At 46.5% G+C, this 19,556-nt stretch overlaps 1 protein-coding gene across 3 annotated transcripts; it reads right to left on the reverse strand.

The window, feature by feature from the left end:
• Positions 1-1,386: 1,386 nt before the first annotated feature.
• Positions 1,387-19,417, reverse strand: chd1l (chromodomain helicase DNA binding protein 1-like). 3 transcript variants are annotated; one of them, XM_067229581.1, is made up of 33 exons: positions 19,345-19,417; positions 18,617-18,729; positions 18,381-18,487; positions 17,725-17,836; positions 17,529-17,560; positions 17,342-17,423; positions 16,668-16,830; positions 16,217-16,372; positions 16,017-16,109; positions 15,710-15,806; positions 15,381-15,454; positions 14,805-14,915; positions 13,889-14,003; positions 13,002-13,155; positions 12,579-12,747; positions 12,236-12,381; positions 11,836-11,999; positions 11,482-11,666; positions 11,212-11,310; positions 10,841-10,911; positions 10,527-10,641; positions 10,220-10,328; positions 9,819-10,061; positions 9,384-9,465; positions 6,546-6,640; positions 5,353-6,068; positions 5,210-5,252; positions 5,011-5,075; positions 4,660-4,757; positions 4,264-4,332; positions 3,729-3,845; positions 3,165-3,239; positions 1,387-2,523 (listed from the first exon to the last, which is right to left on the reverse strand). In XM_067229581.1, exons 1-33 carry the CDS (start codon positions 19,388-19,390, stop codon positions 2,377-2,379), a joined length of 4,263 nt encoding a protein of 1,420 aa, XP_067085682.1. In that variant the 5' UTR covers positions 19,391-19,417; the 3' UTR covers positions 1,387-2,376. The 3 variants fall into 3 exon arrangements, with proteins under 3 accessions (XP_067085682.1, XP_067085680.1, XP_067085681.1); XM_067229579.1 differs by lacking the exons at positions 1,387-2,523; positions 3,165-3,239; positions 3,729-3,845; ... (4 more) ...; positions 5,353-6,068; positions 6,546-6,640 and adding an exon at positions 7,995-8,182 and having other exon boundaries at positions 19,345-19,416; XM_067229580.1 differs by lacking the exons at positions 1,387-2,523; positions 3,165-3,239; positions 3,729-3,845; ... (4 more) ...; positions 5,353-6,068; positions 6,546-6,640 and adding an exon at positions 8,899-9,219 and having other exon boundaries at positions 19,345-19,416.
• Between the last annotated feature and the right edge of the window lie 139 nt (positions 19,418-19,556).

The raw sequence follows: 19,556 nt of genomic DNA on the forward strand, positions 1-19,556 counted from the left end.
TTAATTGCGAATAACTCAAACCTCATATTCCACGTTCCTGCAAAGAGAGCTCGCACACACGCACAAACAAGAACAGGGTTTCTCTCCCTTTTCTTTCACACATGCCTGCAGGCAGGCAACTGGGTTAAGTACCTCAGGTCTCTGCTTGTCTGTGTGTAGATCAATAGATGAGTTGTGCAACACTAAAAACGTAGTGGTATTACCTATACCATACCCATAGGTACTGGGGGAAAAAGCCACTATTATGAAAGTTTCAACATCAAATACTGTAATGTATTCACATGAAAGCACAATGTCAGGCAAAGCAAATTACAGCTATAGAAATGGCCAACTTGTCTTGATTATAAATACATACAGCCATGGCAAAGAAAACATTCAAGAACATTTTTGAGGAGGGGGGGGGGGAGAAACAAACATTAATAAAAGATAAAAGGGTATGTGCATTATTTCAGTTGTAGGTTAGATTTTTTATGAAGTATGTTTGAGAGTGAGTGTCTGACAATAGCATCATTAACAGTAACCAGCTTCAAGTCACATTGGGTGTTGAGCAAGATCTTATTTTACGACACCAAGTGACATTTAATTATTAGGTACACACCTTACCTGAATAGGAGGTAAACATATGTTGAAGCAATTATCAAGGGCATGTTCGGTCAGACCAAATTACACATACTTTTACACCTACAAGTTCCTGTGTTGGAGTCATGCCACTAGCTGTACTCTTCTATACATCCAGCTATGATAATCTAAGGAATCACCCCTAAAGTACAGCAGCCTGTACAAACATGGGAAGGGGAAAAAGGGAGTCAGGTGGCTGAGCGGTGAGGGAATCGGGCTAGTAATCCGAAGGTTGCCAGTTTGATTCCCGGTCATGCCAACTGACGCTGTGTCCTTGGGCAAGGTACTTCACCCTACTTGCCTCGGGGGAATGTCCCTGTACTTACTGTAAGTCGCTCTGGATAAGAGCGTCTGCTAAATGACTAAATGTAAATGTAAAAAACTAAATGTACAGAAAAGAACATTTGATGAACAGACAGCCCCAGGATATAACTGGTTCTCTGTCCTCTATATTCATCCATGATAGAGGCTTGCCTTGTGGATCTCTATCCTCTATATTCCTCCATGATAGAGACCCAAGAAAGCACTTGGATCCTGCACTTAAAACACCCATAGGCTTAGCGCCAATTACTTATTTTACACACAATAGCTTGTAAGGGGATTTAAACTGAGACCGTATGACTTCCTGGGTGGGCCACAATGTAGTGGCCAGTTTGATTCTGCCCTGGAACATTTCTATGTGTCTTCCCCTCTCCCATACATTTCTTGTATCTTTGTTTTGTAAAAAAGAATGTCCAATTCTATAAATCCCCCCCCCCCACACACACGTTTTCTTTGGATTAACGTTATCGTATAGTTCAGCAAATACAGTGTGATGAACTACATAGGAAGACAGTCTGACGAGCTCTCGTACATGATGTAGACGACAGAGCAAGGAGGAAGCAACTACCTGCACAATCAGCAAAAACATCAAGTGAATCTTCTAAGGAACTTAACAAGCTCTGTGTCACAATGTTCACCATCAATTATGTTATACATTATTCTACTGTATGACTCAATAACACATGAATGTATGACTCAGAAATGCTGTGCAAGTCGCAGCTTGTCTAGACCTGAGGCTACAGCTGCTATTAGTGCTTGAAGTAAAAAGAAAATTAAGATTACCAGTTTGCACTTACTGTAAATATGTTCAGTGCCTCACATTGTGAAAATAATGAAAGCGTCTTCATGCCAGCCACTTGTCTTCAGTGACAGGAGCAGTTAAACTGTGCACAAGCCCTGTGTCCAGGTGGTGCACCTGCAGGTCCTGCTGCTTCATGCAGCAGCACAGAGATCCCGCCTCGTCACAGCGGGGCCAATGGTCAGTTTAGCAGGAAACAACAGTCCAAGTTCAAGCAAGGCTTTTGATGCGAGACTCCGTGAGGTCAAACCCTCCCATTTTTAAATGTCCAGGAGTCATCCTCACCACCCCACTTCACCTCCACAGCGGGCCGGGTTAGGTGGGGCTGGGGTCTTGGTGGGGCTGGGGTCTAGGTGGGGCTGGGGGCTAAGTGGGGCTGGGGGCTAGGCGGCCCTGGGGGCTAGGCGGCCCTGGGGGCTAGGCGGCCCTGGGGGCTAGGCGGCCCTGGGGGCTAGGCGGCCCTGGGGGCTAGGCGGCCCTGGGGGCTAGGCGGCCCTGGGGGCTAGGCGGCGCTGGGGGCTAGGCGGCCCTGGGGGCTAGGCGGCCCTGGGGGCTAGGCGGCCCTGGGGGCTAGGCGGCCCTGGGGGCTAGGCGGCCCTGGGGGCTAGGCGGCCCTGGGGGCTAGGCGGCCCTGGGGGCTAGATGGGTATGGAGATGATGGTGGGCAGCTCACCGATGGGAGGAGGGTTATACTTCTCCACTCTCATCAGGCGTCGGAGGATGTCGTCACGGTCCCGGGGCCAGCTGTACACGTGGGTGTTCTGTAACCAGGTGGGGACATGGCACTGCCCAGCACACAGAGCAGGGAACACACACACACACAACAAACAATCTTTATTTTTTTGCTTTTATTACTTGTATTATTGTTTTTTATTGATTTTATGTAAAGCACCTTGAGCTGCAATTCTTGTATGAAATGTGCTTTATAAATAAAGTCTTATTATTATTAGTCATTATTTCAAGGTGAGCTGAAAGCACATTATCAAAAAGGAGCAAAAACAAGAGTATCATATCAGATTTTATGTAAAGCACCTTGAGCTGCAATTCTTGTATGAAATGTTCTATATAAATAAAGTCTTATTATTTCAAGGTGAGCTGAAAACACATTATTATTATTCCTTGAGGAAGGATCATCCAAGCTTAGCAATGTCAGTCTGGTGTCCTTTAAATATCCTCCTTCAGAAAGGTATGTAGCTAATGTAAACACAAAGTCATCTTTGTCAAAGCCAGACCAGGAAATTGAGTACATGCATGATCCGATGTTAGGTTGTAAAACCTGTTGACACTGCAGGCCTTATAGCACATCTCAGCTCTCTTGTCTCTCTCTCCCCCCCCCCCCCCTCTTTCACTCTTTCTCCCTCTTGCGATATCTCTCACTGTCTCCCCTCTCAGTCTCCTTCTCAATGAGGTAAGATGAAACACTTACCTTCTGGGCTCCAGGAAACACAATAGGAATAAATCTGAAGTTCTTGCTCCCGTTCTGAATGAATTCATTCTGTAGCTGAGTAACAAAAACAGAGAGATATTATCGGTTCAATAGACGGGCCAGGTGAAGCATGTTGATTTTAGCACTTGTTAACACTAATCTCTATGTACACACGCTGTATCAACAGCCAGTTACATCTGAGTCTGAGCCCAGTAAGATACAAATTCAAACAGAGCTCTAGTTAGGAAGGCAGCTGTTTTTGGGTGCATGGAGGGTTTGCAAGAGCGAGAAGGGAGTAAGACTAGGAACCATTCACAAAATCACAAGCATCATTCCTGGAAGAGGCATCAATCAATCGTAAAAATGTCATAGCAAACCTTTCCACTCTGACAAGAGCCCATAATCATACAACGTAAACAGGAATAGTAACTTAATAGCTATGATTAATAGCTTAACATTTTAGTTTCCTTTACAACACACAAATAAAAACTGTCCCACCCAAACTTATAACAAACCTTCAACCCTGGCTGAAGGCGCTGGTGAGCGTCTCGCTGCAGTACAGACCTGCTTGTGGATGTAGACTGTGGCGAGCGTCTGCTCGTCGTGTTGCAGACTAACCGGGGCGGCAGTCACCGTCTCGTAGTATTTGGGGCTGATGACGATGATGATCAGGTACTCCTTCTGTCAGCAGACGAGACGGGAAACGTTTGGGGTTTTAGCAAATCAAATCATAAAATACAACACAGCCAATTTCATAGTGTTGATTCAACACCAGGAGTGCTTGTACACTGTACAACTTTGGGGACCTAAACACAAGTTTTAAAAGAAAATACACACTTGTAGGATATGTACCGTATGCTACAGCGGCCTGCTACTGTAGTAAGTACAATTGAGAAACGTTCAAGTGGAGACAACTTAATTACATTTCATTTCAGACCGAAACTGTAATTCAAGTTACAGACAGTTTAAAGCCTGAGAATAAGTACCTGCACTTTTGAAAGTGCTTTCTTGAACATCCTTGTTGATTTATTTATCAAACGAGAGGGGCCCGACAGGAATGTTGAGCCGTAACTTAGAAAGTTCATAAAACAGCATTTACCTCACTGAGGTACCTCTCCATGAAGTCAATCTTGCTTATGCTCCTAAACTGCTGCTCGAACATGTCAATCTGCAGAAAAAGTTTGTAAAGAATGTGTGTGACTGTGATGCACTTTTAGAGCACTTGCAGCAGAAGTTGCCAAGCAACTCAATCAAAATCATGGTCATAATTCTGTGACAGGTGTAATAAATATAAGCGGGATTGAGTTAGTTATGTAGACAAACACCTGCCCATCATGACGAGTATGACTGACAATATACGGTAAAAAGTGTTTGTGCCAAACTGTCCCCAACAGGTTTGTCTTGTATTTTTGACTTAATTTTGACCATTGTGTTGTTCGTATTTGGAATGAAAACCTGAGTCCATTGCTACACAGTGAAAAGTAGGAGCGCTCACGTGCGTATCGAAGCCGTTGTGTCGGAGGAGACCCACAAAGTTGATCACATCGTTTACGTGCTTTTCGTTGTCTGCCTCGTAAGTCACAAACACCCTTCCTGTGGGGAAGGTTTCAAACAAGAATTAAACATATATATATATATATATATTTTATTTTTACTCAAATTTGATGTTAACTAAGGTGATTGAAATTAACAAAGTAGATTAACACCAACAAGAACTATGTTCAGTAAAATTGTCATGTCATAGAATATCTGAGGATCTGGACTTAATGAAAAGTCCCCTCACTCTCTCAGACTTCAGCAGTCTAAACAGCTTCCTGTTGTGACCCGTACAGCAGGAAGTACTTACTCTGCTCCAGGGACAGTGCTGTACTGCCTAGCTGAGCTTTGGGAACATTGGGGTGCACGCGGGAGCTGTGAGGAAAAGATTTGGTTACATTAGTTATTCATTATTTTTGTTTTCTCCCAAATGTAAACTCAAAATCAGTTTAAAGCTTTTCTTTATTTGAAGTGTGACTGTGCCAGAGGCTACACACTAGCTAACTCACCTGTGCATGTGGCCTCCAATTGGAGGCCGGCAAGTATCTGAACCTGAAAGACAAATTAGACTGTCAACGTCATATATATATATTTTTTTATCTCAACACAGGGCAAACATTTTTACAAAAAAAAGGCAACATTTTGTACTCACACAAAGGGTCATAAGGAGGCCGGTATCCAAGCCTGGGACCCTGGTGAGGCACAGGCCCCATTTTGAAGAGGTCAACGGGGCACTGAGCACAGCAGGCTGCCCCCTGGGGCGAGCAGTAATATGAAGGAAGGGTGTGTTGGTGCATGTCTGCTGAGGGAGGGTTAGAGTGGAGGGAGCCAGGCTGCTCCAGGCTGCCCATGCTGGGGCTGTACCTGCCTGGGAGGGAGATAGATTTGCTGGAGGAATAAGGGCTCTGCAGTGGGTAGCTGTGGTAATCTCCAGGCACCAGGCAGGAGGGAAGGCTGCTGGGGTAGGCCCCAGGCCCAGACCAGCCGCTGGCATAGCTGGGGTGAAGCCAGGAGCCCTCTGCCCCGCTGGGGAAGGGTGTAGGCTGGCTGTAGCCAGCGGGCAGACCCAGCGGAGGCTGGTAAAGGCCAAAGCTCGGCAGCGGTCGGGCGTGATTTCCGGCGTGTCGTTGTGGGTGCGCATCCTGATCTCTCATATGACCTTGTCGGCGGAAAGTAGAGTAGCCGAGAAAGCTGGCGTGGTGGTCAGATGGGCTTTGACGGCAAGGGTGGGGGCTGGATGCGGGATCGGGAACAGCGTCCTTCTCACAAGCCTTGCTCATGGTCTCGTCGTCCTCCTCGGGGGTGTTGGTCGACACGCTCTGACAACTTCCCAGCAGACAGATGGGCATTGGAGGGAGGGATCGGAAGAGGCAGCCATAAGAGTAAGTAAGTAAGACTTTATTTATATAGCACATTTCATACAAGAATTGTAGCTCAAGATGCTTTACATAAAATCAATATAATCAATGAGAGATACTGTCATCTCGCACGGAAAGCTATTGAATAGACCAGTCTAACTCTCCCTCTCTCCCCCTCCCTCTTTCCGACCCTACATCTCCTGGACCCCCCCCCCCCCCTCCCTCCCTCTCTCTCTCTCTCTGACACCCTCTCTCCCCCCGACTCTCTCCCCCTATGCTAGCGCGTGAGAAATTCCAATCCAGTAAACATGAAACTGTTCTACTTTTATCTTCGGCTCTCAGTCAGATACCAACTGCTGTTGAAAACACTCAATCGGTTGAGGAAACAAGATAAAAATGAACCTTTTCCAATCCAATCTATGTGTATCAAAGTGTATGGGGCCTGTAGGGGAACCCCATAGGATAGCAGTGTTTCATAGAGTGGGAGTCTACCTGTATGTGTGGAGGTGTATTTGAGGGTGTGGGCTGTACCTTCTTGCTGCTGTGGTGGTGTTTCGTTGAGTGGGCAGCATCATTATGTCTCTGCAACCAGGGATTCATGTGTGTGGGTTAGGGTTACACACATGCCTGCGTTAATCAGCAGTGGGTTTTTCTATTCCAAAAACGAACCTGGCAACAGAACACACTCACCAGCATGTAAACACACACACACAATCATTCAAATGAATGTGCTGTAGTCTTTAAAAGGTTGTCCTTGTCCTTTACCAGGTAAAATCTCAGCATGAGTGGCGTATTTTACCTGTAAGAGTTTGAGACATGAATATACATATATATATATAAGTGTGGTCGGCACTTTGACGTTTTCACTTTCCATTCTCTGAGTTCATGATGACCCAGATTGTCTCGAAATGCGAAGTCGTTTTTTCCAGCACACAGGACTTCATGCCTGCGCACAGCCCAGCTCCACGGCCACAAAGCTAGCTTAGTGACAAACAGCCACAAAGATAACAATCTGCAAAAAAATATCTGCAGTGTCGAGCCCAATTTGAAGTTAAACCTCTTCCTGCCTCTTTTCCTGTTTTTATATCTCAAGACATACACACATTCGCTTGTAATAATGCTCACATACAAATAACGCGTTCGCAAGTTTAACAAACAAGTGTTAAACTTGATAAACATGCCACAAATTACAGCAGGCCTGTAGAAAGGTAAATTGGCCCTAATTATACAAACGGCTGTGTTAATACGCAATAACGGAACGGAAATAACATTAAAACATTTACAAGAAATCTAAGTCGCTGCTTAAATGTTTGTCGGTAGGGAACTGACCTTTGGGTGTTTGAAACCAGATCATATTCCAGTTTAAAATCCGAAAAGAAGGTTAAATTCACGCAGGCAACGTTTGGTAAGACTTCGTTAACTTTACGTCGTCTGTAGCCTACCAATAAATTCACCTGCGGCACCCTGCTTCTTTAGATCTCAGCGGCGTAATTCCCACTGACCAAACTGCAGGTTTCCATGTACGATAATGCGTAACAAATTGTTGTATTTTCGATCTATTAGTACACATAAATATCATAGATGATTCACAAAACCATTAAGTTGGCGTGTAACACAAAAAGGTCCTGCACCGTGAAGTGCCTCCTCCGACTAACGAGATGTCAATTACGCCAACGAGCTCCACCTCCCGACGTCTTCCATAAACCAGGCTGAAATACTGATGTGCCGGTCCAATCTACGTTTAATCACGGATATAAATATTTTCCAACCCAACTGCACTTTACAATTCTTAATTTTTAAAATGTAAATATTATATATTTTTTACATTTTATATATTCAATAGTAGGCTACCTTGTGTGTTTGATCCCCAAAAAACTTGACATGCTTCTAAGGTCTCGTTTCACACATAAAAAATAATAATGCTGCTTATCCAACTTGTTTTTAATGATTTTACATTTATTTCTACCTCAAAAAATCTACAAACCAATTAACAGCTCAACGTTAACTGAATAGATGCATAAACTGTTGATGGTCCACGTTCCTCTGCCTAGAGAAGCAGGTGTCCAGCCACAACTTGCGTGTGGGGATTGCCTGAGGAAACTTCTGCATGAGTTCCCTGAGCTCCTGGGAGTAGAAGGAACCGACAGAATATTCATCACCATCACCTCCATCATCACAAGAGCAGGGCCGGATTAACCATTAGGGCAACTGGGCACTTGCCCAGGGGCACATGACATCTAAGGGCCCCTGGGGGGCCTTAAGCCTTGTTGCCCAGGGCACAGAAAATTGTTAATCCGGCCCTGCACAAGAGTCATTATCATCCCAGTCAACATCATCACCCTCCTCATCCTAACTGCCGTCAGCATCGTGACAGTTGGGGCCAGTTGTTCAGAAGTGATCTGATCGGATTACGGCTTTTGGATTGGATCAAATCTTGAAAATGAGTTGTTCAAAAACAAAAAAGGATTCTGAAATTGGATTACATCACGTAATCAAATCTTGATTTTTTATCTGGATCAAACCTTCAATATGTGTTGTTCAAAACCTTTTAATAGGATTGGGATAGCTTTGATCCAAAAAATCAAGATCAGTCTGATCCCATCAGAAGGGTGGATTCAGGGTGGATTTCAGCAACATAATGTAATAAAACTTGAAATTGGTCAAATAAAACTATATTTGTATCATGTAATTCATATACATTTATTTATATGTAAGAGCAGAAGTACAGATTATTATGGCAGAAGAACAAATCACTCTTTCCCAACTTCAGCAAACCAAAGCCCAACTTGAGATCCGCCTCCTAAAAGGAGAGTTTCAAAAAGCTGGTCTCTCCACAACCGAAGATTAACTTTGAAAGTTCTTTAATTTAGTTATTTATTGGACATTTACACATTTTCATATTTTGAAACACATCTTTAAAATATTCACGTTGTATTTGTGAAGAAATGTATATTTGTTTGTTTTCAATTTTGTGATGGCTCTGACTGTTTGGATTGTTTTATTTTACCTTTTTATGTGTCTTCAAATCAAAACACTTAAACACTTAATGGAGTTGGCTAGCCTACTACATTGTAATACGTAGTCTTTTACAACACTGGGAATCCGGATTTGGTCATCTTGAAAAGTTTATATCTGGATCAGGGTGATCCAATCCAATGTTGCTTTGAAAAACCAGTACAAAAGTAAAATGGTTTACCTGATCCTGGATAGCAAACATGGAATTTCAAAATCCAGATAATTCTGAACCAGATTACATTTTTTGAACAACTGGCCCCTGGAGATAATCACTCAAAACATAACGAAATTCTAGCAACAGTCCACTCACCTGTGAGTGGATGGGACTTTCCACCTCGGCCACAATGTGTGTGACCTCTGAACTCATGACCTCCTCCTCCTCGCCATCATACGTGGGCCAGGGTTAAGGAGCGGGCAGACAACAGACTTCCCAAGACCAGAGGAAACAACCAGACCTCAAACGTTTAATTTGGGTGCAAAATACACCCCCCCCCCCCCCCCATCTGCTTCATAGGTCTATTCATAAATGAATGTACTCAATTTAGCAGATGCTTTTATCCTAATGTCACGTGCAGTGATTTGAACCTGCAACCGCTTGATCTGCAGGCTCTACCACTGAGCTAAACCCATCCCATGGACACATCCATGGGTAAATCCATGTTCATCTACGCAGATTAGATTTAAAAACATATGATAGGAAGCCTTCCATCGAAATACCAGCACAGGCAGCTGTGGTGAAGGATATGACAGCAGGTAGCGAGCCAGCCTCTTCCGCTCCGAGGCAGCCAGGTTGTAGAAGAAGACGTGAACTCCCTTCATGAAGTCAGGCAGGCTGGAGCCTCCGGGGCCCCCCTCACACTCCTCCTCCTCCCCCGCACTGGGCCCATCCGATCCTGGGGACCGCGCCGGAGACAACGCCCCTCCTGTGGAGGTACCGGGTACTGCTGCTGCCGTAGCCTTAGCAGACGCAGTCCTGCTGTAGTAGTATCTAATAGGCAGTTCATGTAAGGCTATATAAACACAACCATCCGAAAAGAAAACAATAACATTTCGATGGTATCGGATGGAAGCCAGGTATTTAGACACACGCGTGTTTGTTCAACGCCACCGTGGCACAGTGAAGTGTGGCAGTGCTGTGGAGGATACATGGAGGTGGGTACACCCTGGGACGACAGGTGCTTTCTGATCAGCCTCTCTGTACCATACCAGTTAAACCCTACGGTGGAGTGGCCGATCCTTGGCAGGTGAACGCTTGCTAAAAGAACAGAGGGAGACGAATGAGTGCCGCCTCGCCTCGCCTCAACAGGAAAATAATGACTTCATATATCCGTTGGCACCACAGGGATTGGCCGAATGTTTAAGTGACACTTGTGATCGACTGTGATTGATAGTTCATTTCTGACATGCCTCCTTTGGCATCGGACCCACACGCAACGGTGAGATCAGACGATACCTTTTTTCCTTCTCGCCACAAGAGAGATTGCCCTGAGGGATTCCTCGAGGGAGGGCAGCAGGATACCAGAGAGCTTGTTGGCCTGATCTCTGTGCTGTGTCACTGCCAGCGCCAGCTGTTGTGAAGACATTTTACGTCCGTAAATCATATCGTAAACATCAGACTCCCTTGAATTGTTGTGTTATTTTAGCATCCATGGCCAACTAGGGCTTGGTGATGTTGTGTGGGCGTGCGGTTGCATACGTTCTAGGCTGGCTGTAGTGTAATCATTAGGCAGATGATTTCACCCCTCTGCTCTCTGACACCCCACTCACATGGTCTTGGCCATCCAGTCTGGACTGTCGGTCATCTATCGGGAACAGCAGCACACGCCCAAGTTCCAGATCTTCAACAAGACCACGAAAAAAAAAACACAGGGCATACAAGGACAAACACGTTAAGAGCTGCAATGGCCTGTGTCTTCTGATCTGCTGTGGTGTACACTACATGTCACTGGGACTGAGGTGTAGAGTACACACTAGGGAGTAGTTACCCACTAGGTGGTTAGGAGTATACATACTAAGGTGTGATGTACTGGGTAGGTAGTAGAGTACACACTAGGGTGTTGTGTACACACAAGGTAGGTAGTAGAGTACACACTAGGTAGGTAGGAGTCTCTGGGACTGTGCATGTGACCACATCTCACCCTTCATCTTTCCTGCCAGCTCGTACTGTTTACGTGGCTCATCGGAGCGTACCTCCAGTGCTGAGAACAGCCCGCCCCTGCCCCACCTTCCGGAGTCATCTACGAGCCAACAACAACATCAAGGGGCCAACAGAAACACAACACACACAACACGCTTTTGTGCGCCTACTGTTCTCCCAGATAATCGAAAGCAGAAAATGCAAACTGTTCTACACTATCTCTGCTTGAGAGTATCTGGGAGAATATGGCCGAGAATACGGGTTGACATACCAACACAGTGTACTATGATGGCGTCCCCGCCGGCGGCGTGCGGATGGGTCACGTCCCCCAGCACGTAGCGGATGGCCGCGTGTTCGGAATCTGTGGAGCAGATGCTGCCGTCCTCGTCCTCTTCCTCACTCTCCACCAAGGGTAAGCACCTGGATCTGTACCCGCAAGAGTCCCACCACGCCATCCTGTAGGAGACACGTACACAGACAGCCCCCCCACCCCCCCCCACACACACACACACACACACACACACACACACACACACACACACACACACAGACATAACTACATCATGCCTCAGCTAAAGTCTGAGGAGAGGCAGGCCTTCTCAGGTGTGTACAGCTGCTTCCTTACTTCTTCTTCTGTTTCTGCTCCTGCTGGTTCCTCTTCCTGTCCTCCAGTAGCTTGGCCCTCTTGGCCGCAGCCTCCTGCCCCCTCTTCCTCCTCGCCTCCAGCTCTGCCTCGCTCAGGACCTTCCTCTTCCTCGGCGCCAGCCCCAGAGGCCCCGCCAGAGCGCCCTGATATTACCCACAATGCAACCGCCTCAAGCTGGGATACGAGCAACGCCGCTTTGCTGTAACGCTCCCTCTCAAAACAGCGGTCAAGCATGTACCCCCAGATAAACATACATCGTCCGCTCTATATGGGTGGGTGAGACCGTCTCGCCAATAATACGTGCGCATACTTGTGTGAGTGTGTGTGGTAGCTACATGTGTTTCTTGTGTGTGTGTGTAGCGCTGTGGTGGCAGCTTACTCCAGCTTTGTGGCGCAGAGCGCGCCCCTCTCCCCCAGCCTCCTCCTGCCCTTCCAACTGCTCCTCCAGCAGCTGCTCAAAGCTGCGCCGGTCCTCAGAGCTGGGGTCCCTGGAGTAGTCTCTCCCCTCGAAGCAGTACATGTGGTCTGGAGGACACAGAGGTGGTGAGGAGGTTCCACCCAGCTCAACGAAGCAGAGCTCCATCCTGCCATGCTGCTTAACCTGTTCCGTGGGTTCGAGGCCCCACACTGAAGTACCATTGTAGCTTAATGATTAGAGTGTTGGCCTCTCACATGGGAGATTCTCCGGGTTTGAATCCCGAATCAACGCAGTGGATACTCACTCTGGCTGTCGGGTTCGGAGTCCTCCTCTTCTACCCTGGGCAGGTCATCGTTGGATAGCCACTCCCCGCCCCGCGACGGTCCCAGGATCAAACTTAGGTCTACTTCCTGGACTGTACTCTCCTCGGACGACAGCAGCTTGTCTACTCCGAACTTGAGGACCTCACTCAACTATGGCCAAGAAACCAGAGAGAGAGGAAGCAAGTGAGAAATAGATTCATTCCCTCCTTCCTCTATCACTTTCTTCCTGCAATTGACAGAGAAAAAGAGATGGGAGAAAATGGAACAGGAGAAAAAGAAGGAGGGGGAGTAGTGTGGAGAGGACTGCGGCTGTCCGACGATAGATGTCATGCAGCGTAGATGCATGCAGGACGCAGGCTGACTGCGGTTGCCAGGTTTGGACTGCGGTTGCCAGTTTGCCTGACCTGAAGCCCGGCAGCAGCAGACTGGGCCTTCTCCAGCAGGGAGAAGCGGCCCTCCTCGATCACCGTGTTGGTGAGGCGCAGCTTGGAGACGGCCCGGGAATACACAATCTCCTCCACCGTGTCTCTACCCAGGAGACGGATCACCTTCACAGCCCTGCGAGCATCACCAGCGATCACATTTACATTCGGATAACATTTTTTATTATAACCTTTATTTAACTAGATAAAAAGCCCATTGAGATCAAGACGTCTTTCACAAGGGTGACCTGGCCAAGAAAGGCAGCAGCGCACGTCATAGTGGTCAAAACAGACAAACAACAATAACACACAGGCAGTAAAAACAAACAAAAAAAACCAAAACATTTAAAATCTTAAGAGAGAGAAAAATAAAGTGCAGAAGTTATCGATACAGTAACAATTTAAGAGCATAGGCACTGTTCAAAAGATTTCCATTGCCTTTTTTTTTTTTTATAGAGCGGAATGCTTCCAGAGGAAGAAGGTTTGCAATTTTAAGTTCTGATTGAAGGGCATTCCAAGCAGACGGGGCAGAGAAACTGAATGCTTGAATGAGGAGCAGAAAGATGCAGAATGTCATTTGAGCGTAGTGATTAACGACTTGCGGTTCTTCGAAGGAAAGTGCATAAAAAAGTGGGAATTAGGCCAAGAAGAGCCTTATACACCAGAGGCATCCAGTGTGTGTAGCGTCTCTTTTCCAAAGCTTTTACATATAGTTCACAGTGAGGGGGCTACAACAAAAATTCGATTTATTTAGCAGACGCAATGACTCAAAAGCTGTTTGGATAACTAGACACCAGGAACAGGAATCAAGCGTGAGTTTTTTAAATGTTTTTTTTGTGTGTGAGGAAAAAGCACCTCTGACTTCTTACCTGGTTTGACCAATGCGATGACAACGCGCAGCTGCCTGCAAGTCATTCTGGGGGTTGAAGTCGCTGTCCATGAAGATGACCGTGTCCGCAGCTGTCAGGTTCATCCCTACTCCCCCTACACAGCGGACAGGGGTGAACAAGCCGGGCTTAGACAGCACGGGGAATTAACAATGCCAGGCATTGACTAGAGGATGTCTTTCAGAGCCTTTCAGAGAGAGAGAAAGGGAACGAGATTGGGTTTCTTGCCATGCCTTATATAAGATGTCGACTCCAGTCACTGGTATGTAACAGCACAGCACTGAACATCACGCAAATGACAATTGCGTGAGAATTTTGCCACACAGAAGAGAAAAATCATGGGATTATGGGTGATCTGAAAAACGTAGAAGCAGTCTCTTTACTTTCATTATCTGCGTAAAAGCCAAGGAACTGCTAGCCTACAGACCGGACTTCCTGTCTTCTTCTAATCTCTATGTGGCTTTCGCTGTCAGTTAACACTCAGAGCTAATATAACAGATAAGGAAATCGGACATATGGCGTGTGCAGGTTATGGTGGTGGGAAGATCGATTTGATCGATGTTGACCATTCACGCTGCTCATTCTATTCTTATTTTTATATATATTTTATTTTATATTTAAATTGTTGTATTCTTAGATTGTTTAGTTCTTAGAAATAGTTAAACTTTTGTACTTTTACTTAATTTAAGATCTGTATATGTTTAGTGTTTTGCACCTCCCTGCCACAGTAAATTCTGTGTTTGTATAACATACATGGCGAATAAACCTGATTCTGATTCTGATTGAGGGAGGCTGTAACAGGAACAGAAATGATGTAGATGTAAATATCCATATTTTTGCAGGGCAGGTGCAATAAATAAGATACAAATAGTAAGTTAGGGTGATGGTGACCACCAACCTGCTCTGGTGCTGAGCAGGAAGACAAACACATCCTTGCTGCTGAAGTTCTTGATAGCCAGGTTCCTCTCCTCTCCCCTGACAGAGCCATCCAGGCGCTCGTAGCTGTATCCTGCACAGAAATAACCGCAAGAAGAATTCATTATTAATACATGTGTAAGAAGCCTCTCAGCCTGTAACAACAGGAGACCACAAACGCGGCGGCAGCCGAGATTGCAGAACAACCATGACCGTGATGATCCCACTGATCTGTCAACACGTGAAATAAGTTTCCAGATTCTTCAATGCATTCATCACTGCCATGGGCAACTATTGACACACAGGTTACTATAATTGACACACTAGTCAGTCCTTGCCAAGCAGTGTTGCCAGGTCCGCGATTTACTTTTGAAGTGTTGCCACGGGGAAACATTTTTGTCAGCTGGTTAGGGTAGACCTATTTTGCCTATTTATTGGCCATGGGGCTGGTTTTGGGATGGTTTTGATTGGCCATTGGGCTGGTTTTGTCACACAGACTTGGCAACCCTGTTGCCAAGGAGAACCCGTCACTCAAGTGGTTTTCAGAGGGGAGGCCTACCTCTGTACTCCATGTAGTCCTGCACTATGTCCAGCATCCGGGTCAGCTGGGAGAACAGCAACACACGATGGCCCCTGGACAGACACATGACCAGGAAGTCACGAGAGACAAGTACAAACAGGGCTCCTCTTTAAAGAACGGTATTCTGTTGACAGAATGGTAACCTCTTGGTAATTGGGTAAGCAAATGATATAACAGTATTCTGTTGATATAATGGCACCCATTTGGTTATCTGTTGTTAGTATGGCGATTAGATAGAATGATGATATTTTGGTCATCGGGTGATCTGTTGATGTGCATTTAGGAAGAGAGGCGGAGAAGAGACAGACCCTTCATGTAGATAGGACAGCATGCTGTCCAGCAGACAGAGCTTCCCACTGGCTTCAACAAGATGCTCCCCCATCACAAAGGGCTCAGGCTCCACACCTTCCCAGGCGGAGCGGCGGAGGAGAGCCGAGGGGGGGGGGGGGGGGGGAGGAAAGGGAATGGAGAGGGGCATGGAGGAAGGAAGAGAGGAGGGAGGCCGAGGGGGGGGGAGAGAGGGGGAGTGATAAGAGGCGAGGTCAGCGCTCATGTGCCCAAAAGCAAGTTCCTCCTTGACCCGGTGACGAAGTTGCGACAGCGGCGGGCCCTCACCGTCAAACAGGTAGGGGTGGTCCACGCACTTCCTCAGCTGCATCAGGATATTCAGCAGTCGTGTCTTGCCGGCCTCCTCACGTCCGAAGGCTTCTGGAGATGCAAAACAATACAAACTCACTCACTCACTCGACTGGTCCCTTTACTTTCTCCGACCGATCTCAGGCAAAAGCACCCAGGTACAGATCTCCCGGCCTCACCACGGTCCTTCATCAGGAGCGCCTTGTAGTACTTCTTCTGCAGGGCTGACATGCCGTGGTACACCACCAGCTCTGTCTTCCTGGGCAGGTCGGCAGCCACCTCGGCCTTCACCCTGCGCAGCAGGAAGGGCTGCAGGATGCTCTGGAGATCGCTGGCTGGGGACAGAAGTGTGCGAGTGACCACAGGAGACTCTATTGGGCTGATGATTCTATCCTGCACCATGCAGATTCGTTTCATTTGAAGCTGATTCGATGACATTCGGCCCCGTTCCGTTCGACACTTTGCTAAAACCGACAATCAAACGAAATTCAAACGAGGGAAACTCGAGAGCTACAAAAACGAGTTGTCACTATGACAGCGCCAGATTTCAAGTATCGTGTTTAGCGGATGATATAGCTCTGTCATTTGTGGAGTGTTGAGAGGTGATCAGCTGGTTGCGCAGCAGCATACCAAGAGTAGGTTGGGACTGTACGTGGGCGTATGTGTCAACAAAGTTGTCCTTCTCGTCCGCGGTGAAAAGGCTGGGCTGGATGAAGTTGAGCAGGGAGTAGACCTCCAGCAGGTTGTTCTGGATGGGGGTCCCAGTCAACAGGACTCTAAAGCCCACAGAAAACTGAGAGAGAGACAGGGAAACAGGGAGGGAGACAGGGAGGGAGACAGGGAGGGAGGGAGACAGGGAGGGAGGGAGACAGGGAGGGAGGGAGACAGGGAGGGAGGGAGACAGGGAGGGAGGGAGACATGGAGGGAGGGAGACAGGGAGGGAGACAGGGAGGGAGTGTGGGAGGGAGACAGGGAGACAGGGAGGGAGACAGGGAGGGAGTGTGGGAGGGAGACAGGGAGACAGGGAGGGAGTGTGGGAGGGAGACAGGGAGACAGGGAGGGAGACAGGGAGGGAGTGTGGGAGGGAGACAGGGAGGGAGTGTGGGAGGGAGACAGGGAGGGAGTGTGGGAGGGAGACAGGGAGACAGGGAGGGAGACAGGGAGGGAGTGTGGGAGGGAGACAGGGAGACAGGGAGGGAGACAGGGAGGGAGTGTGGGAGGGAGGGTCAAGGCTGGTCTGAGGTAGAGGATAAAAAGTGTGAGGAGATTGGAGGTGGGGGACCCTGCAAAGGTAGTTCTGCTACCTCAGTCAGGGTTTTGTGCAACAACGAGTTCTGATTCTTCAACCTGTGGGCCTCGTCTACCACAAGAATCTTCCAATTCCGCCTGAAAGACAGAGCATCGCGAAATATGTGTTAATTTAATTATGATTCATTGTAATTCAAAGTATAATTGCTGTGCATTCTGTAGGAAACAAACATCATCACTCACTTCTTTAAGAACGTGGCGTCTTTGAGACACAGCTGACAACGAAAAGACGGAGTCCAACCAATTAACAACAACATAACTCAATAAATAACAGATTAAAATCACAACAGGATATATCTAGACTAAAAAGTGTGTTAAGTTGGATACATAAAGACAGGTGCATTTATTTACAATATCGGGACATGCCATTAAGGATCACCTCATAGGTAGTCAGCAGAACCTGAAAGTCCATGGTGTCCATGTTTCTCTGTAGCTCTGCCCTCGTGTCTTTGTCTCCAGTGTAACTCAAAACCGTCAGCCCTGGAGAAAAACTAAGGAGATCACAGACGTATGAAAAACATTGTGTTTCACCCGCTGCTAAAAGAATGATAATATTCCTGGAGATTGCATCAATCTTTCATATTTGACACTGTATTCATTTAGCAGATGCTTTTATGGAAAGTGACATAAAACAGTGCATATATAATACAGGAAGAACCTTTTGAACTGCAGTCATATTCTCCCTCCAGTACCGTGGGGAGAGCATGCACTGTACACCTCCCTGTACACAAAGTGTGGAATAGTCTCCACCCAGTGGCAGTACCAGGACATGTTTATAAAGCCATCTAGTTACCAGGATAAATAGACAGCAGAGAGTATTCTAAACCTAAAAACAAGGGGTGACTGAAGAATTGTGCATCCTCAATTAATTGCAGAAATGCTTACTATTGTTCCAGTAGTAGTATATGGATGTGGGTCTAATCTGTGTCCATTAGAAAGTAGGTTTACTCTGTATTTTGCTGTATAACTTCATTAGACTACTGTCTGATATCCTCCTTCACCATAAAACTCGTGTTTTCTGCGTTCCCAACCCACCGTTTCATCTCTGTTCTCCAGTTGTCCATGACAGAGAGCGGGCTGAGCACCAGAAATGGCCCCTTGATCCCCAGAGCTCCGCTCATGTACACCAGCAGAGAGATGGTCTGTGTGGGGAGAACAAACACAGACACAGCCACACAGTCACTAGCTACTTAAAATCATTGTCAAAGTCATAGTCTGCACAGTGACATCGTTTTGTTAAGCATGAGAGTGACAGGTTGCCATGCAGACACCTGACAAGTCTTGCCCAGGCCCATTTCGTCCCCTAAAATGCATCCTTCTTGATTCTTAAGGCACTGAACGAGCCACCTCACTCCATCCAACTGATACGTTCTCAGCATAATCCCTGAGGAGACACAACCGAGTTCATATTACAAGACAGGTATATTTACTACCTATACTCTGAAGACCAGTGTTCTGGAGAAGTCAGCTCCCCTGATCCCCCTTCCTTGCGCGTGCGCGAATTCATTACGTTTTCTCTTGTTGCTTGGTTGAGCTGAATGTGATATTGTATATACTGTATATTACAGTCTGGTCATTTATAACGCAATACAGTGATGCTGGTGGTGTATGTTACTGTGGTCATTATGTATAACAAGTTGCATACATCAAACCACTTCCCTCAGGCCTCCAGGAAATTCTGTTCCCCCTGTGTTCTCAGTGTAAAAGACTGGTGTATAAATTAAACTTTTTATACATAATGAAGGGGGAACAGGTGAACCAAATTATCTGGAACACGGGTATTTGTACCTCACCAATGATGCAGCTGTAAAGTTCTGTATTACCTACGGTTAGCCTACTGCTCATTATTTTCTAACGCTCGTTTTTACCGACCAGCCACCAACTAGATCATAGAGGTTTGCCGCTGTTTATATAATGTAACATTCGTCTATTTGGATTATAAAGCCTACTTTCGGGATACAACCATTGCTGTGTCAGATAAAGTAATTAAAGGCAATACCTTGCAAGCCCCATTTCTGCAAGTCGCTTTCGCCAAGATTTATCATCGGTTTATCTGGCACACTGTGTTTTATTTTCTGAGTGAAGCTTGTCATATTTCAAACTTTTATAGGCTACAGAATGTAACTATAGTAAGAAATACAATCAGTCAATCGCCAAAGTTCGCTTCAAATGCGACTTCCGCATCCGATGGTCACATGGGTGTGCACGTTT

The sequence above is a fragment of the Osmerus mordax genome, chromosome 26 (assembly GCF_038355195.1).
Source record: "Osmerus mordax isolate fOsmMor3 chromosome 26, fOsmMor3.pri, whole genome shotgun sequence".
Classification (NCBI taxonomy): domain Eukaryota; kingdom Metazoa; phylum Chordata; class Actinopteri; order Osmeriformes; family Osmeridae; genus Osmerus; species Osmerus mordax.